We start from the raw sequence: 16,928 nt of genomic DNA, 5'->3' as shown, positions 1-16,928 counted from the left end.
CGCTTAAAGCCGCAGCCGGTAATTAACGCGCTGCGACTCACCCTGGTGCCACCTCCCCCGGGAGCCCCCCTGTCCCCAGCCCTGCTCAGCCGCTGCTAGAACACAGGGATTGCTCTTGCCAGGGGCAGAACCGAAGCCAAGACGTTCCCCGTGTCCCCCATCCCCGGGACGTTTGCGGGCAAACCCCGCTCCCCGCAGCCCCCGGCCCGGCACAGCCCCGGGGCCGCCCTGTGCCGGAGCTAATCTCTGCCCCTCCGAGGCGATAAAATGATCCCTTTGGGATTAACGGCAGTTTTAAACACTTCTGAATGGAGACAGGGTCCAAGACCTGACCGTAAAATCTAGGTTTGAAAGGATTTAAAATAAATCCCCCGCTGCCCTAGTCTTGCTATTTAAAGGGGATTATCTAAGGGGTTTAGGAGCACAGAGGACGGCAGGACAACCTGTGCACCTCAATCCCCTCAAAGACCCTCGGAAAAACTTTCTGCACCTCAGCTGCCAACTGCTTGGGGCTCACAGGACACCCTTCAGCTCTCACAGAGGGTACAACACAACCCCAAGTGAAGTTCAAGGCTCCAGTTGGATGTGTGGGGTTCACTCCCAGACATTCCCATCCGCTCTGGGGACGCTCTTGCAGCCGTGGCAGGGTTATTGGTGTCATTGTCCCCCACAATACCCTTTGTGGGAAAAAGCCACCCTGTGCCACTCAGACAGTGAGGGTTTTTTAATAAATATCTTTTTTTTTTTTTTTTTGCACAGAAATATACCAAGTTTTACAGAATACAAACTGCAGGGATAATGACTGAGCATCAAAGACAGAGGATGCGGAGCACCCTTGTGTCTCCCTCCGGTGCTCTCCAGGCTCTGGCCCTGACGCTCGCTGCCAGGTCTCCCCATAACCCCGATCTGCTAAGGCTGGGGAGGGGACAGGCAAGGTGCCAGCATGTCCTGCCCCAGGAACAGCTGCGCTGGGCAAGCCTCAGCTCTGAGCTGAGGGCACCGGCTGCGAGAGTATCGCTGGGGCTGGGCAGGATGCAGGCCACTGATGGATGGACAATAGCCTTTCGGTGCTGGTGGAGAGGCTGGTGCTGGGTGAACACCGGGTGGTGGCAGTGCTGGGAGTTTCTGGGCTGCTTCCGGGGGGTTGGAGCACAACCCTTGTTTTAATCCATCAGACATGACTGGGGAAGGGCAGTCCCACTGCTTGGACCCTAAAGGCAGCTGCCCAGGAAAAGGGGACACTCTGATCCCACAGCAAAGCACCTGGCTCTGCCCTGCTCTGGCAACACAACCACCCGAGCAGGGCTTGGCCCTGCTCCTATCAAGGCGTGGTCTTGTGGCTCCTGCCCCTGTCAGCAGGACTTCCATGCCACACCCTGGACACCAAACCAGGTGGGGACCAGAGGAGAGTGGGGTCTCGCATTCCGCTTTACCGACTCTGGAGGACAAAGAGCCCCAAAGAGAGGGGCCAGGCAGGGCAGAGAGGTTTGGGGTAGGGAGAGGGGAGGTTTGGCCTGTCTGCAGGCTCTCAGCTCTGGGGCAGACACCATATAGACCACGCTCCAGGAGAGAGCTGAATCCCCACCACTTAAAGCCATGGAGACCACATTTGGCTCGGGGTCAAAGACGACGCCCTTGGCCAGCTCTGCAGCAGCCAGACCACCAGCTGCTCAGCACCCACAGGGGGAAAGCAGAGAGCATCAGGAAAAGACCCTGCTACTCCAAAGTCACTTACCTCAGGTGCAAGACCACCACGAGCCCTTTCTCCCTTTCCAAAGGGATCTAGGAGATCAGAGAGCGTCTTCCTGACTGCTCCTCCCTGATCTCCACACAGCAAATATCGCTACAGGCACCACAGTGTGGACCGGGCTCCCCACTCCCACTTGGCAACAAATCCACATGTCCCCAAATACAGAGCTGGCCTCACCAACTGCGGGGATGGACAAAAACTTGCCACACCAATTCTGCATCCCCAACTCCTAACCAGAGCCCTGAGCAGTAGAACAGGGCCCAGTGAGGACGTGGGGTGAGGCTGGGCAGCAGCCCAGCGAGGCAGCAAGGCTGCTCTAATCATGGGAAATGTTATGTCTGTTTGAGGGGGAAGTGAGGAAATCAAATGCACCATGGGGAGACCCCCATGTTGAGCCAGGAACAAGCTGCTGCTCTGCTCTGGCTGCTACAGCACTTATGTGAGTGGGGAGTGAGGGGCAGGAGGTGGCTGGCTGGCTCCAGAGCCATCCCACAGCCCTGCCTCACCCCACCTGGGGACAGCTATTTTTGGTTAGGAGGGTAAGGCTATTGTGTGATGGCACCAGATTGTACAGGTGAGACGGAGGCCCGATGGACACCTGAAGGGGGTCCCAGGCATGGCGAAGGGAGGGTGGGTGGTGAGTGTGAGTGTGTGAAGAGGCAGGAGGGAGGCAGAGCCGCTATTTGCCCGCGGCAGGGGCCGTGGCCACGATCTCTTCGTACTTGGGCGGAGGGTCATTGTAGGACACGCTGGTCTCCTCGCCGCTGCTGCTCTCTGGGTGGCCCGTCACCTCCTCATAGGAGGGCGGGGGGGTGGCACTGGACAGTCTGGAGAGGACAGATACAGAATGCTCTGGTGGGCAGAGGGTGCCGTCTGGCTGGGGGGTGCCCCCGGCTCTGCCATCCCCAGCGCCCCGGTTGCTGGCTTCCCGCTGGTACTGGGTCTCCCCTTGGCTCTGCGACCGCTCCCGGTACACCATGACCCTGGGGAGGCTGCGGCCCGTCCGGCTGGCCAGGTAACGGTTCTGGGCATAGGAAGGGCGGTGGCGGGTGGCCTTTTGCAGCTGGCACCTCCAGATGATGAAGAGGGCGATGACTATGAGAAGAGCCACTCCCAAGAGGGGCACCACCACGTACATAGCATCAGAGCGCTCCGTGCTGTGCCCGGGGTCCTTGACAGAGTACACAGAGCTGGTGTAGCCTTTCCAAAACTCCATCTGTGACAGGAACAGAGAAACAACCATCACATGCTGCAGGTGGGAGAAGGACCCCCTGACCACCACCAGCAATAATCACTGCCCTCCCCAGGCCCACAAAAGGGGCACCCCTTACACCTGAGGCGCTGTGGGAACACAAAAGGTCACGGGAACGTCCCTCAACAGCCCCCACACTGAGCAGGGAAAAATGTATTTCACACCAACCCCAGCCTAGAGAATCAAGGACAACAGCACAGATTTGCCACATGTGCCGTGGGAGCGCCAGCTCAACCTGCAGCTGTGGGCAGGGTGTCCTGGCAAAACCAAGGTGAGGCCACTGCCTGGGAAAGGAAAGCCATGCTGGGAAGTGAGGCCACCACATGCTGCCTGCAGACAGAAGAGGACAAAGGGAACAGGAGAGGCTGTTCCCCCTGTGCTTTCCTTCTGTCTCCAGCTTGCTGAGGCGTGAGCCCTCACACATGCACTGGGGAGCAGGGCAGGACAAACGCACCGTCTTCTCCTTGTTCTCAAACACCTCCTTGACCTCCTCATAGCTGCAGACCTCCTCGATGCACTCCCGCTCAATGGTGCCCTGCCGGATCTCCTCCAAGAAGCCATTGGCTCTGGGAAAGCGTTTCAGGAGCGAGTGGGCATTCCTGGCCCCCAAGAACACTGCAACACACAAGGCAGAAATATGCTGAGCAGGGACAACCCCATGCCCACCCTCTGCCCAGCCAGGCTTTCCGCCCCAGCTTCCTGATGCTACATGCATCCCCAACATCAAAAACCCAGGGCTACAATCAGGTAGGACAGCAGGTTGGACAGCCAAAGGGGCACAGAACTCTTGGGGTCTGCCCAGAGACATATGGCACCAGGAGCCCTTCTGTCAGGGCTGAGGTGCTAGAGACATCAGAAGCGGCAGCTGCAGCCACACAGGGCAACTGAGGAAGAGACAGAAGGTTCCAAAAATATTTGTTTTCAACCTTCTACCCCTGATGGATTTCATCTTTCTGCCCCTTTGCTGCAGGGCAAGGGAGATCCGACCAGGAGCAAGACCCCACAGGGCTGGGACACAGAGCTCTGCCAGGACATGGGGCCAGCACTGAGAGGGACTCACAGCACACGACAGTTCAAAACATGACAGCCTGCTGGAAGCTGGTGTCCCTGCTGCCAGCTGCTCAGGGTCATGCAAGCTCAGGTGGTATCAAGGACTCTGTTCAGGCCCTAGAAAAGCCACTGTCTTCTCCCACGCCCAGGACAACAAGGGCAAACATCCCCAAAACACAGGGACAGCGCAGAGGGTTATGAGTCAGGGGCCTGAGCAACCTCTCCTCACAAGGTATCGCATTCTCATCCTCACTGTGTTTTGATGCAAAGGCTTCACAAACTTTGCTCTGCTCCCAAAGCCTGAGAGACTCCTCAAGTCTTCCCACAGCACGTGCAGTCCTGAAGCCAGAGGGAGCAGGAACAGCACCTTCCTGCCTGCAAGAGAGACATCAAAGCCTCTCCCCCTCATATCCTGCAGGAGGGACACCTCCATGGGGTGCAAGAGGCAAGCACCTGCCAGGACCTGCAGCAGCACAGGAGGCAAAGAAGCTGTTGCTCAGAGAGCAGAAACTTCACACAAAACATGATCCTTCCAGGATCCAAACGCGCATTTCATGAATGAGTGTCTCCACAATGCAGTTCAACACACTCAGTTGTAGGCTGGTTCCAGCTCTTCCCACCAAGCCACAGAATCCTGCTGCTTCCCTGGGGAAGATGAATCAGTTCAGCTGGGTGATCCACAGGAACCTATTTACCTCCTTCACCCTCAGGCTCAGTCTTCCACTGGATCAACATGGTGAACCCACTCACACAGCAACAGCATCAAAGGAGGCAGGGGGACAATCTCCCATCTGACCAGCTTGGCACTAACAAAATACTGGCTCCACAAGCAAAACAGTCAGTGAAAAGCCACCGACTTCTTTCCTTAGGAGCCTTTTGCCAGGGAGAAAGGCAAGTTTCCTTCTGCTTTACCTTCCATGTATGCTGCTGCTGGAACAATACAGCAAGGTATTTGTGAGAGTATTTGGAAATATCAACAGGTATTTCCAAAGATCGTGGTGTAATAAACAACTACTATTGTGCTACACCATCCTGGGCTTGGAGGCACTGAGCTCCTTTTATGCTGTGTAGGTGCATTTTCCCCTTGTGATTTATTAATGCCTTGCTTCTGTGAGAGAGTTTGCAGAGGGCTGAACCACTGAGGTGTGAATGAAGAGCAGCATGAATGATGTGAGTCACAGATCTTCCCTCAGAATCGACTTTATTATGCAAACCTTTTTTTTTTTTTTTTTTACAAGGACAACCAAAAAAGCATTTTCAAGAGGCACAGAAGGCATCTTGCAGAAGGGCAGGGATCAGCTTGCCTTGGTTTTCACAGTTGAGGAAGGCTATTCTGGCTGGAGAGGGACCAGGCTGGCAGGCTGACCTTCTCTTGAGCCTTTCCAGAAGGAGATGAAATTTTACAAAGACAACATTCATTCTGCAAATGTCCCATACTTTGCTGGAGAAGTCTGGCCTCACCTCCTTTGCCTCCCACCTTGATCAGGCCATGGTATAAACTCTCTCCTCCTTGGCACTTGAGCCTGAGACTCGGATTTCAACTTCCTCAGCACGTCTTAGAGCAACAAGCTTGGCTGCAGATCTCACTGTCAGGGTTTTCCATCCCTGCAGAAAGCAGTCACTGGACCCCTTCCCTGCTTTGTCGTGCTGAGCTGGCCACTATGGTGGGAAATAAAAACAGACACACAGGCAGGCAGGTATCACAAGCACTGTCCCAACTGCAAGCATGCTGTGACACAGGTGTGTGTCCTTCCCCACATGCAATTCCCCTCAGGGACATAGAAATGGCAGGAGAGCAGAAACTAAGTCACTGCTCCCTCCCCTCAAAGTGCAAAAAGCTCACACGTGGCTCGGGACCAGAGCAGGAAAGCCACTGAGCCTCTCATCTCCAGCTGGATCCCCGACTGACATGAAGAGCAGACAGCCAAGCAGGCCCTGTCCCCAAACCACAGGGCTGAGGGGACCTTCCAATGCCCAGCAGCCTCAATGCTGATCCCCTGTGCCTCTCCAAGCCTCCCCACACCAGCTGGAGAACCGGTGCTCAGGAAAGATCAGAGCTTTAGGCAGGGGAAGCAGGAGCAAGGGCTGGGTTCACCTCATCCCTGCTGGGTTTCCTGGGGTGCTGCTGGCACCTGGTGGACACAGCCCCACACCTCAGCTGCCCTGCTTGGGGGGGACACCCTGGGGCTGCTTCTCTGGGGAAGGACTGTGGCTGTGCCTGCAGAGGGACAGCCAGGGCTGCCAGGGAGTGTGTGGTGGAGAACCTGCCCATGGCCACATCCCGCTCCTGCATATCAGGGTCACCATGAAGGGGACTGCTTGGCAGGAGTCACTGCCACCACAGGGAAATGCTGGTGAGCCAGCACCTGAGCTCTGGGAAGGAGAAAAAGCAGCAGTGGAGGAAGGCAGGGACCCAGCTGGGCACCCTCCTCATTAACTGGAGATTAAAGCAGCCTTTTAAAAACACTGCCTGAAGATCTCTGCTCCCTCCCACCCCAAGCACAGCACAGATAATGAAAGAAGGCATACCTGTCATCCCTGGGGTCCTCCTCTTCCCCAGCGTGGCTACTGCCTCCACCTTCACAGCTGGCTCTGGCGACACTCCGAGCAAATCCCGAGATCCCAGACAGATCTCTCCATCTCCCCCTTCACCACTGCCATCCTCCTTAGGCTCCCATCACACCAGGGCACACAGCCTCCGTGCAGGCTGCCCAGGAGAGCGAGGAGGGAGGGTTGAGCTCAGCTCTGGACACTCCCTGTACCCTCGCCAGTCTCTGAGCCCATCTTTAGCACTGGCCCAGCACTGCTCTGGGTGTGCCACAGCGAGCTCAGGGTGGGGCTGAGCTCGGCAGCTTCCACAGAACACAGAGCCCCGCTGCCACCAGCCACACAGGGCAGTGTGGCCCCCAGGGTGGGCACTGGCAGGGTGCCAGTCATGGGCATGAGGAGCACTGCTGATGAGAGATGTCAGCGCAGACAGGCAGCCCTGAGAGCCCTGGGGAGGCCCGTCCTGCACAGCAAGCACCACACAGAGACAGAAATCCTGCGGCCTCCGGGTAGTCCCGGAGAGGTCAGACCTTCAGCACCTCCTCTCGACTCCCACCTTGCAGAGGGGAGAGAGAAGCACAAGTCAGGCCGGACCTCAGACCTCACCCAGGCCTAACAGCCGATGGCAGCTGCTCCCCACAGAGGATAACAGCCCCCAAAACGCACAGGCACCCCTTTCTTCAGAAGTGGCTGTCAAACATCCCCCTTCTTTCCTCCAACACCACCGCCACCTCTCTGTCTTGCCTGGGGAGCACTTACTTGCCATGCTGCCTCACTCGGCCAAGGGGGGGTCCTGCCTACCTGCAGGGAAGAAAACAGGAGAGTCACTGACAGCTTAAATTTCCAACCCCTCAAAGCCCAAACCTCCATCACCCAGGGTCAGATTCATGCAGAACGCATGGTGCTGAGTGGTGGACAGATCCCAGCCAAGCAGTACCCCTGAAGAGAGCCAAGCATTCCAGCTGCCTCCCCACTCTTCACCTGCCTGGAGGGGCTGGAGGGGCTCAGGGCACCCTCAGCTCCCAGAGTGCTGGGGCAGGTCCCAGGGAGGAGCAGGGCCCTTGCAGATCAACAAAGCAAAAAAAGGAAGAACTGGATGAAGGACAGACCCCCATTTCTCACCAGCAGAGGAGATGACCTGCATGTCAGAGACTGCTGGGAGCAGCCTGGCGCTCTCCCCTTCCACAAGAGATTGATGGATACAGGTGAAGCAATCATCCTATTTTAGAGCAACTTCACAGCCGTGCCAGCTCTCACTTCCGCAACTCCTACCCACAATCTGGCTGTTGGGCCAAGCTAAGGGCAGCAGCAAGAGTGACAGAGCTCCCTGCACACCCAGGATACAGCTCTCCAGCTGGAAAAGCACCTTTTGTCCTTCAAAAGCAAAACTAAACTGAACAAAACCCCACAGAAGTTAAACAAAGCCCTGCAAAAGCAAAGGATTATCTGCTTGTTTTCCATGCTTTGTCTTCTCCCTGTGCTCAGTGCCCCACGGATCAGACTGCCCTGGGCTGACTGTTGCTGCATGTGATGCTGTGGCAAAGCCACAACTCTGTCAGGAGACAGAGGGGACGGGACTGCCCAGCTCCTACAGTGATTTATTGCAAATGAAGGAGCAAGCATGGTTAGAAACAGCAGGAACTAAACCACATGCTGGTCTCAGGTCCAGGGCTTTAGATACCCAGTTATTCCAGAAGCACTTGGATCTGCTCTGCTGGAGTGAGGTCAGGGACAGCACAGAGCCCTTCACAGGGTCAGCAGGGCTGGAAACACAGCTCTCCTTTCACACAGAAGACAGGCACACTAAAGGGCTGGTGCTGCTCACCAGCACACCTCACAACAGCCACCTTCCAGTAAATGGAGCACCTCTCCCTGCCAACATCAGGTTTGCTGTGCTTTCCAAGGCTCCTACACCGTAAGTGGCAAGAAGGCATGCAAGACTGGAGCTGTGTCCAGAGGGACAAAGCAGCTTCTTCCCAAGAGTTTTGGAAGCTCAGATTGCAAACCTCAGTCTGGAGATGAAGCAAGAGCGAAGGAAAGCAGCAGAGCACCAGAAGTACATGGCAGGGGTCTGCTGCTTCCTGTGCCCCACAGCCCAACCCCACTTCTCTGAGCCCTTCTGGGGGATGTGAGAGGCCTCTGGATCATTGCATTCCCCCACAGGGCATGAGCAGGATCTGAGCAGGGACCATCTGACCCACGTCTGCTGTCATCAGTTTTTACAAAAAGACCCAAAGCCCCAGGATAAAAGAAAGCACAGCACAGAGAACATGCCACAGTTCCCACACAAACCCTCATTGTCACAGGCATTCCCCCCTCTGACGGACAGGAGAACAAAGACACAGAAATAAGGATATTCCCGCGTCACACACCAGGCAATGAATTTAATGTTGTATAATTTAATTTACAGTCTTTCTTCCAAGTATCTGTGTCAATGCACCCAAGTGCCACAATCAGGGAGGTGCACACAACCCTCCAAGCACAAGCAATGCCGGTGAGAAGGGCAGACGCCCCAGACGCTTATTTTTATTTCCACAAGCAAATTCCTGGCCACCTCCCCTGGCTCCAGCGAGCAGGAAAAGCTGGAGCACTGCACAGGCTGACGCCAAGGGGAGCAGCATCCCTCCTGCCCCCACGCAGGCTGAGAGAAGCCTGAAGCTGGAGGCTGACCTAGCAGACGCCCACCCATTCCCGATCCCCCCCGCTCCGGCTTCCCATCCTCTATAAATACCCCATCGATAGGAGGTTGCTAAGGCAACCGTGAGGAGGCGCGAGGGATGCAGCCATGGGAGTGAGGATGCTGCAGTCGCACATTTGTGTCTCCCCCAGGCTCCCCCCATCTCCGCCCCCGCTCCCGTCACTGATGCCAAAGGAGGAAATCGTGCCGGGGAAAACACGGTGTGCGCGTGGAGCTGGCCCCCCGCAGCCCCCGAGGGGACCTGGGGGTCCACACTGGGAGGTGGCAGCTCCTCGACAGGCTGGGAGGGGGCATAGGTGCAGGTCGGGGGGATCCACAGCCCCCAGTGACGCGCCACGGCGCGCAGGGAGGATGCTGACTGTGCCAGCATCACGTAGCCGCGGTGCCAGCGGCTCAGCTGGATCCCAGCATTATTGGGGGTTTTCCGTGCCAAGATCCACGGCGAGGAGAAGAGGCTACAGGGCAGGAAGCCTCGCCCTCCCAAAACAGCCTTCACACCCCATCCTGCTCCCTGGCTGGTCCTCACGCTGCCCCGGCAGCCCCCAGCCCGGCCCCTCCGTGCCCAAACCCAACTCCAAATTATTCCCACTGTACTCAGCTTCCAGAGCCCTCCCACGGCAGGGACCCCCCAGCTCATCTGTCACCCTGCAGCAGGGACCCCCAGCTCACCTGCCCAGGTGTGCAGGGGCTTCCCAGTCCCCCCTCAGCTTTCAGTGCTACCCCACGGCAGAGCCCTCAAGCCTGTCACCCCACAGCAGAGCCCTCAAGCCTGTAACCCCACAGCAGAGCCCTCAAGCCTACCTGTCACCCCACAGCAGAGCCCTCAAGCCTACCTGTCACCCCACAGCAGAACCCTCAAGCCTACCTGTCACCCCACAGCAGAGCCCTCAAGCCTACCTGTCACCCCACTGCCGAGACCCCCAGCTCACCTGTCACCCCACAGCAGGGACCCCCAGCTCACCTGTCACCCCACAGCCGAGACCCCCAGCTCACCTGCCGCCCCACGGCAGAGCCCCCCAGCCTACCTGTCACCCCATAGCGGGGTCCCCTTCCTCACCTGTCACCCTACATCAGGGACCCCCACGTCACCTGTCACCCCACAGCGGTGTCCCCCAGCCCACCTGCCCGGCTCCGCGGGGGCTTTCCAGCCCCACCCTTCACCCCACCGACACATCCCCCTCGTCACCGCCGTTCTGCTCTTCCCCGCGCGTCCAGACACGCCGCGCCAGTCCCACGGCTCCCGGCTCCCCCCTCCACGGCCCCAGCCCTTCCTTCCCGGTCCAGCCCCCCAGCCGCGGTCCCACAGCTCCGCTTTCCAGCCCCGGCCCCCGCTGCCGCACCCCGGTCCCCGCCGGTACCTCATGGCGGCCCCGCGCCCGCCGCAGCCGCTCCCTCCCGCCGACAGGCAGGGGAAGGGAGGCCCCGCCCCCGACACGCCCCCTCCCTCCCCTCGGCCAATCGCGCCTCTCCGCGGCCCGCGCGCGCCGCCTTCCTCCTGCAATGGGAATGCGGGGCGGGGAAGTGGGCGGGGCCGCACGCTCCTCCCCCAGCTCGCGACGGACCGACAGCCAATCAGAGCGGGCTGCGGCTGCCGGGCGGTGCCGCGGCGGCCGCTGGGAGCCGTAGTCCTGAGCCCCGCCGCGGTCCCGCGGAGCGCGGGCGCGGCCCGGAGGCGGCCCCGGGATGAGCCGGAGCCCCGGACGGGTCTGGTCCCGCTGCCGCACGCAGCGCTGTCTGCTTTCCCCTGCCTGTTGCCTCACGCCGGCCTGCTGAGGCCGGGGCTGCCAGCATGCCGGGGGTGTCCTGCGGCCACATCTTCTATCGCCTCCTTCTCTTCATCATCCTCCTCTTCTTCTTCCTCCTCCTCCTCCTCCTCGCTGCCCGAGTCCTCATAAAAGAAGAGGGTGGCCTGCACCGGGAAGTTCTCCAGCAGCTTCTCCCCCACGCTGTACAGGTGGTCAAAGGCCTTGGACTTGGGCCAGAGGAGCCTGCGTGGGGAGAGCCGGGGTGAAGCCGCGCCCGCCGCGCCCGCCCGAGGCCCCGGTGCCAGGGCACGTACCTGACCGGGTGCTGGAAGAACGCCAGCGCTTTGCTGGGACCGCCGTCCCCCTCCGCTGCCCGAGCCCGAGCCTGAGCCTGAGGAGACACAGCCGAGTGGTACCCGGGCTCCCGCTGCCCCTGCCCGCAGGGCGCACGGGCTGGCACCAGGGTGCCCTGTGCCCGAGCCCCACACACCCAGCAGCTCCCCCCTCCCCTGCCCCTGAGCTGAGGCACTCACACCTCCGCAAGGAAGCTGGCATCTACCCCCACACCCTCCTGACAGGCTTTTTGCCAGTGTAATCTCTCCCCCGTGCTCAAGAGCTGTTGCCCAGGCATCCCACTAACCCCCTGAGGAATGCCCGCCCGGCCTGGGAACAGGGGACCCTTTCAGGCTCCCGTGGGGGGGCTGTTGTGGCCGTGTCCCCCCGGGGGGGTCAGCCTGGCCCTGTCCCAGGAGGCTGCCTGGGGCGCGGGGTGATGCTCCAGGGGAGGTGGGCACGGCACAGCCCGGGGGCAAAGGACTCTGGGGTGACGGACTCTGGGGCGAGAGGCTGGTTTTCTGCCAACAACAGGGACCCCAACCTCATGGGCATGGGGACAGGACACACAGGAGGGAGTGCCAAACTCACGGGGTCCATCTCCTCCCGCCGCGTCCCGGGTCCCTCCTGGGCTCGGGGCAGCCACGGTCTCCAGAGTGGAAGGGCTCTAGGAGAGAGAGCCGGTTCAACGCCACAGCCACTCACCCTCGCCCGCTCCCCTTTGCCTTGCACCTTGCACCTTTGCCTTACACCGCAGCCCCACAGCCTCACACCAACACCCTCTGTCCCACCCATGGCGCTGGGATCAGAGCGGTCCCCAGCACCGCAGCCTTCACCGAAACCCAGCTGGAGCCTCCCCATCCCACCTTCCACTCCCCCAGCCCGCCCCGCTCCCCCCAGCCTGCGCGGCACCCATCACCTTGCCCCTTGCTCCAGCCCCAGGGGTGGGCAGGCACTGGCCACAGGCACCCGGAGCCCGCGGGCAGTCAGGCAACAGGCAGCAGCTTCCATGGTGGCAGGCGACGCTGTCCCCTCTGACGCTGCACACCCTCGGTGGGGACACATTTATAGCTCTGCCTCGGCTGTGACTCACAAATTCTTTGGGGCAGGGAAGCGAGGGGCTGGGGGTGTGGGGACAGCGGTCCCCGCGGTGTGAAATTTGTCCCAGTTGTGTAAACAGAGGGCCGGGGGGAGGCTGGGGGCGGAGGGGCTGCGATCTCTGGTGGAAAAGCAAAACACAAAAGGGAAAAGTTGGACACCGTTTGTGAGAAAATCCACGGGGGGGAACAGGGGAGGGTAGAGACAATTAACAAGGATGATTAAGTGCTCTTTGTAGCCATTTGCATAAGGGGGGGGGCGATGGGAAAGGGATGGGGAGTGGTGGGGCAGCATGATGGGCATGGGACAGTGCAATGGGATGGGACTGTGTGTTGGGCATGCCATGGAGACAAAGTGGTGGGCTTGTGATGGGGACAGCACAAAGGGCATGATGAGGACAGTGACGGGCTACAGTGGTGGCAACCAGGAGGCAGGTGGTGACTCGAGAGAGGCTCAAGAGCAGACAGGGAGGGAAGACACATGGCAGGGATGGATCCCAGGCACTAGCAGGGCAATGGTCTTGCTCAGGCATCCATGGCCCAGCACCCCAGGGAGCTGCCAGCTCCCATTTCCACAGATGGGAGAGCACTCACTTGCCAGTGCTCCCTGCGCTCTCCTTTGAGTTTTTGAGATGTGGACCACACCAGGAGGTGCAGAAAAGCTTCTCAATATGAGGATACAAGTCTGATACCCTCTCTCCTGTCCCCAGCACTGCCACACATCCCATCCCTGCCCACTGCTCCTGCCCAAGCGCTGAAGGCAAAGTGCCCCTGGCAGACAGGTCACCTCCTGCTCCTGGGAGAGTTTCAGTTTGGGACAAGGAAAGAAAATAGCAAATGGTCCCTGCTGTAGCTCTGCTATCAGCATCCAAACACTGCTGTCCAAACGCTGGCTGGACCCTGCTCAGCTCCAAGCACAATTTGTCACCAGGGGCCCTCCCTGTCCCTCTCCATCTGTGGCAGCCGGTGAGCAGGAGGGGGCACGGGGCCAGCACAGCTCTCATTACCTTCCCCATTTGCTCCTCATTTGGGCCAGTAGTCTTACAACAACAAACCCCGTGGAGGACAAGCAGGGCCAGGAAGAGGAAACCAAAAGCCCAGGCTGGCTCTGAGGAGTGGAAAACTCAACCTGCTGGTGTTTCACTGCCCCTCCAATCCCAGTACAGGCAGCCCAGCCCAGAGTGGACACACGGATGGTGGCACAGTCACCTGCCTGCCACTAAGGCTGTCCAGAAGGATGACAACAAGCCTCAAACCTGAACCCATTAGGTGAACCTACCCCAATAATTCATAGACAACAAGCAAAACAAGGCATCCCAGCTCCCCAATCCTTCCCGACACCCAAAGGGTTTAATTTTGATCTGCAATAAGCCTCTGATCCAGGCGGAGATTTGCAGGTGGATTGTGCAAAGCTGTGGCTGAACAACTGCAGCCCCTGATCCCCTGGGCTGGGGCCCTGGCTGCTCACCCTGCCCCGAGCAGCTGCCTCCAGTCCTGGGTGACCCCCGGCTGCAGCCACTCTGGGTCCCACCCTGCACCTCCAGCCACCTCCGTAAGTACCACAGGGCTCCCTCCCGCACCTTTCTGCCAACACCCGGAGCACTTCAGGTGTTCCTTTTCCAGCAGCTGAGACAGTGTGGGAGGTCTTGGTTAGTGCACAGGAGAAGAGATGGAAAGTTGGGAAACTTTGGTGCCAAGCATTTGAGGTGGCAGCGCGGGGGACGGGAGCAGAGGGGAGGCCCTGGGTGGTGGCAGAACGCTCAGCCAGGAGCGTTCCCAGGGTGAGGGAGGCCACTGGCCGCGGTGCCGGGGCTCAGCCCGATTTCGCAAGGCACCGAAGGAGGAGGAATTTTGAAACAAAGCAGAGAGAAAACAAACCATCCCTCTCCACCACCGCTGCCAACCCCCGCCCCCCCGCCCGTGTGCAGGGCTGTGGATGGGAGGTGGCGCTGGCACAAAATCCCATCAGGAGCTGCACCCCGAACTGCTCACCCCTGTGCAGGACAGGTTGCCCTGCTTGGCTGGCATGCTTCCAGGAAGCATCCCAAAGGAGATGCCTGATGCAATTCTGCCCTCCGTGGGCCTCCAGGCTCTCCTGGGGATGCAGGTGTCACTGTCACATGCATCCCTCTCCATCGTTGTCCCCAGCAGCACAGAAAGGCTGATATCCATGGTTCAATCTCAGGTGGCCACGTCCTCTTGTCCCAAAGGAGCCTCAGCAGCTCGGGGTGGGTCGTTGGTGACTGCAGATGGCTTGGGTGAGCCTCATGCAGATGGGGACGAAGTGCCATCCCCTTTCCTCAGCTGGGGGAGCTTCGGGTTCACCACCAGCAGGTCCCAAATAAGATGGTGCAGACATAGCTTTCGGCTTCCTCGGCTCAGGGTGTCACAGAAGACAAGGGACCTCGAGGAAAGCAGCGGGCACTTTCCCCTCACCAGCAGCTGGCTCTCCATCCCTGCCCGCGGCGTCAGTGCAGGGGAGGGCTTTGGCGTCCTTCCTGGGCAGTGCTGCTCTGCCTCTCGAGCCTGGCTGGGGAGATAGCGGAGGTGAAAGGGCGCTTGGCGCTCCTCCACAGGCTTGGGTCAATCGTTAATCGGGGAGGGATTGCTCTCCACTGTCGCAGGTAACCTCCCCTCGGCTCCCACCCCGCACAAAACAAGCACCCCCGGCAGCGGGGTGGAGCTGCAGCGCTGCGAGCGGAGCCTCTCGCAGGGCCATGGGAACGTGAGCACACGGGAGGGACCTGGGCGAGAAGCTGCGAGCCCTGGGTAGGTGACAGAGGTGACAGCCAGCCCCCACCATGGTGTCCATGGGGCTCCAGCTGCTGGGCTACACCGTGGCTTTCCTGGGTTACATCGGCACGCTGACGGCCACACTGCTGCCCAGCTGGAAGACCAGCTCCTACATCGGCTCCAGCATCGTGACAGCCGTCAGCTTCACCAAGGGGCTGTGGATGGAGTGCGCCACGTACAGCACGGGCATCACCCAGTGCGACATCTACAGCTCCCTGCTCAACCTGCCCGCCGACATCCAGGCGGCCCAAGCCCTCATGGTGAGCTCCTGCGCCGTGTCCTCCCTCGCCTGCCTGCTCTCCGTCGTGGGCATGAGGTGCACCGTCTTCAGCCAGGGCTCGCCGGGCAAGGACCGGGTGGCGGTGGCGGGCGGCGCAGTCTTCGTCCTCGGGGGGCTGCTCTGCTTCATCCCGCTGGTGTGGAACATCCACGTGGTGCTGCGGGATTTCCGCAACCCCGTCCTCCCCGACAGCATGAAGTTCGAGCTCGGGGAGGCTCTTTACCTGGGCACCATCTCCTCCCTCCTCTCCCTCATCGGCGGCTTCATCCTCTGCACCTCCTGCCCTGCCCGGGACACAACCACCGCCTACTCCAGCGCCTACCAGCCCCAGCTGCTGGCGAGCAAGAGCCCCCGGCCCTCTGTCAGCCAGGTGCAGAAGAACAAGAGTGAGGTCAATTCCTACAACCTGACAGGATACGTGTAGTGGTTGCAGGTGGGAACCAGGCTGGCACTTCTCCCGGCTCCCCAGAGCGTCCGGGCTGGCACCAAGGGGACGCGGTAAGAGCAGAGGACACGGTGGCATCGCCCGTGCTCAGCCCTCTCACGTGCTTGGGGGGGTTGACCCCGCTCTCCCCCTGGGATTCTGAGAGCCTTGTGACTGCTTGGAGATCCCAGCTGGTGGCTTACATTGATGAAGGACCCTGAATCCGGCTTCTGTTCCCTACTCCATGCTGCCAGCTCACAGGCAGCTCCTGGCACAGCCGGACCCCAGCCTGCAGCCCCAATGAACCTACCTGGAAGGGGGGAGTGGGCTTGTGGCCCCAGGGACCAGCCCGCTGGCCATGGAGGCATCACAGCGGGGTCAAGGGCACGTGCGTGGGACTGGAGTCACTGCTGGGGAGGTTGAGTGCTGGTTGCAAACCGATGTCGCAATAAATATGTCTTTCTAGCCAGACTGTGTCCCAGCTTTTCTCTGGCACCGAGGGACCAGCAGGGGGGCTGTGGTGGGGGCCAAGATGTGAAAGTGGCCCTTGCTGTGGCACAGCTGATGGCTTTGTCACCCAGGAGCCCAGGCAGGTGGGAGCACTGCTGAGGGGGAGGAGGGCCACTCCCTGGTACAGTTTGTCCCTGGGCACCACGCTGGGAGGTTGCCATGCACCACTACTGCCAGAGTGCCAGCGGGGGCAAGCAGAGCTCCCTGTGGGCTAATAGCAGGCAGCACCTTCCCTTCTGTCTCCCCTTCTGCAGGTGTGATGAGACTGGGGTGCCCACAGGGGGATTCATTGCCCCTGTGTGCGGCACACCCAAGTCCCCAGGTGGTGGGGAGCTCTGGCACTCCCCCATCCCCATCCCAGTGAGCACTGGCACCCTCGGGGCAAACACGGTCCCAAGGACCAGAGGCAGCTCCTGGCCATGGTGTAGGCTGAGCAGCTGCAGAGAGAT

At 60.0% G+C, this 16,928-nt stretch overlaps 2 protein-coding genes across 15 annotated transcripts; one reads left to right on the top strand and one right to left on the bottom strand.

Moving 5' to 3' along the window:
- Positions 1–700: 700 nt before the first annotated feature.
- Positions 701–11,512, bottom strand: PRRG3 (proline rich and Gla domain 3). Of its 14 annotated transcripts, none has more exons than XM_042040089.1 (4): positions 10,656–10,723; positions 7,359–7,400; positions 3,457–3,617; positions 701–2,966 (listed from the first exon to the last, which is right to left on the bottom strand). In XM_042040089.1, exons 2-4 carry the CDS (start codon positions 7,363–7,365, stop codon positions 2,430–2,432), a joined length of 705 nt encoding a protein of 234 aa, XP_041896023.1. In that variant the 5' UTR covers positions 7,366–7,400; positions 10,656–10,723; the 3' UTR covers positions 701–2,429. The 14 variants fall into 14 exon arrangements, 3 of the variants coding, with proteins under 3 accessions (XP_041896023.1, XP_041896022.1, XP_041896021.1); XM_042040088.1 differs by lacking the exon at positions 10,656–10,723 and adding an exon at positions 7,722–10,503; XR_006018068.1 differs by lacking the exons at positions 701–2,966; positions 3,457–3,617; positions 10,656–10,723 and adding exons at positions 5,237–5,711; positions 6,582–7,155; positions 11,357–11,508.
- A 2,412-nt stretch (positions 11,513–13,924) lies between these two features.
- On the top strand, positions 13,925–16,438 carry CLDN2 (claudin 2). The gene is made up of 2 exons (XM_042040092.1): positions 13,925–14,024; positions 15,097–16,438. The coding sequence occupies exon 2, from the start codon at positions 15,274–15,276 to the stop codon at positions 15,967–15,969; it is 696 nt and encodes a 231-aa protein (XP_041896026.1). The 5' UTR covers positions 13,925–14,024; positions 15,097–15,273; the 3' UTR covers positions 15,970–16,438.
- The last annotated feature ends 490 nt before the right edge of the window (positions 16,439–16,928 follow it).

This window comes from Corvus kubaryi, unplaced genomic scaffold, assembly GCF_017639235.1.
Source record: "Corvus kubaryi isolate FWS band 111438036 unplaced genomic scaffold, C.kubaryi_AGA036_p1.0 37395, whole genome shotgun sequence".
Taxonomy (NCBI): Eukaryota; Metazoa; Chordata; class Aves; order Passeriformes; family Corvidae; genus Corvus; species Corvus kubaryi.
This window is presented reverse-complemented; position numbering and strand designations above follow the sequence as displayed.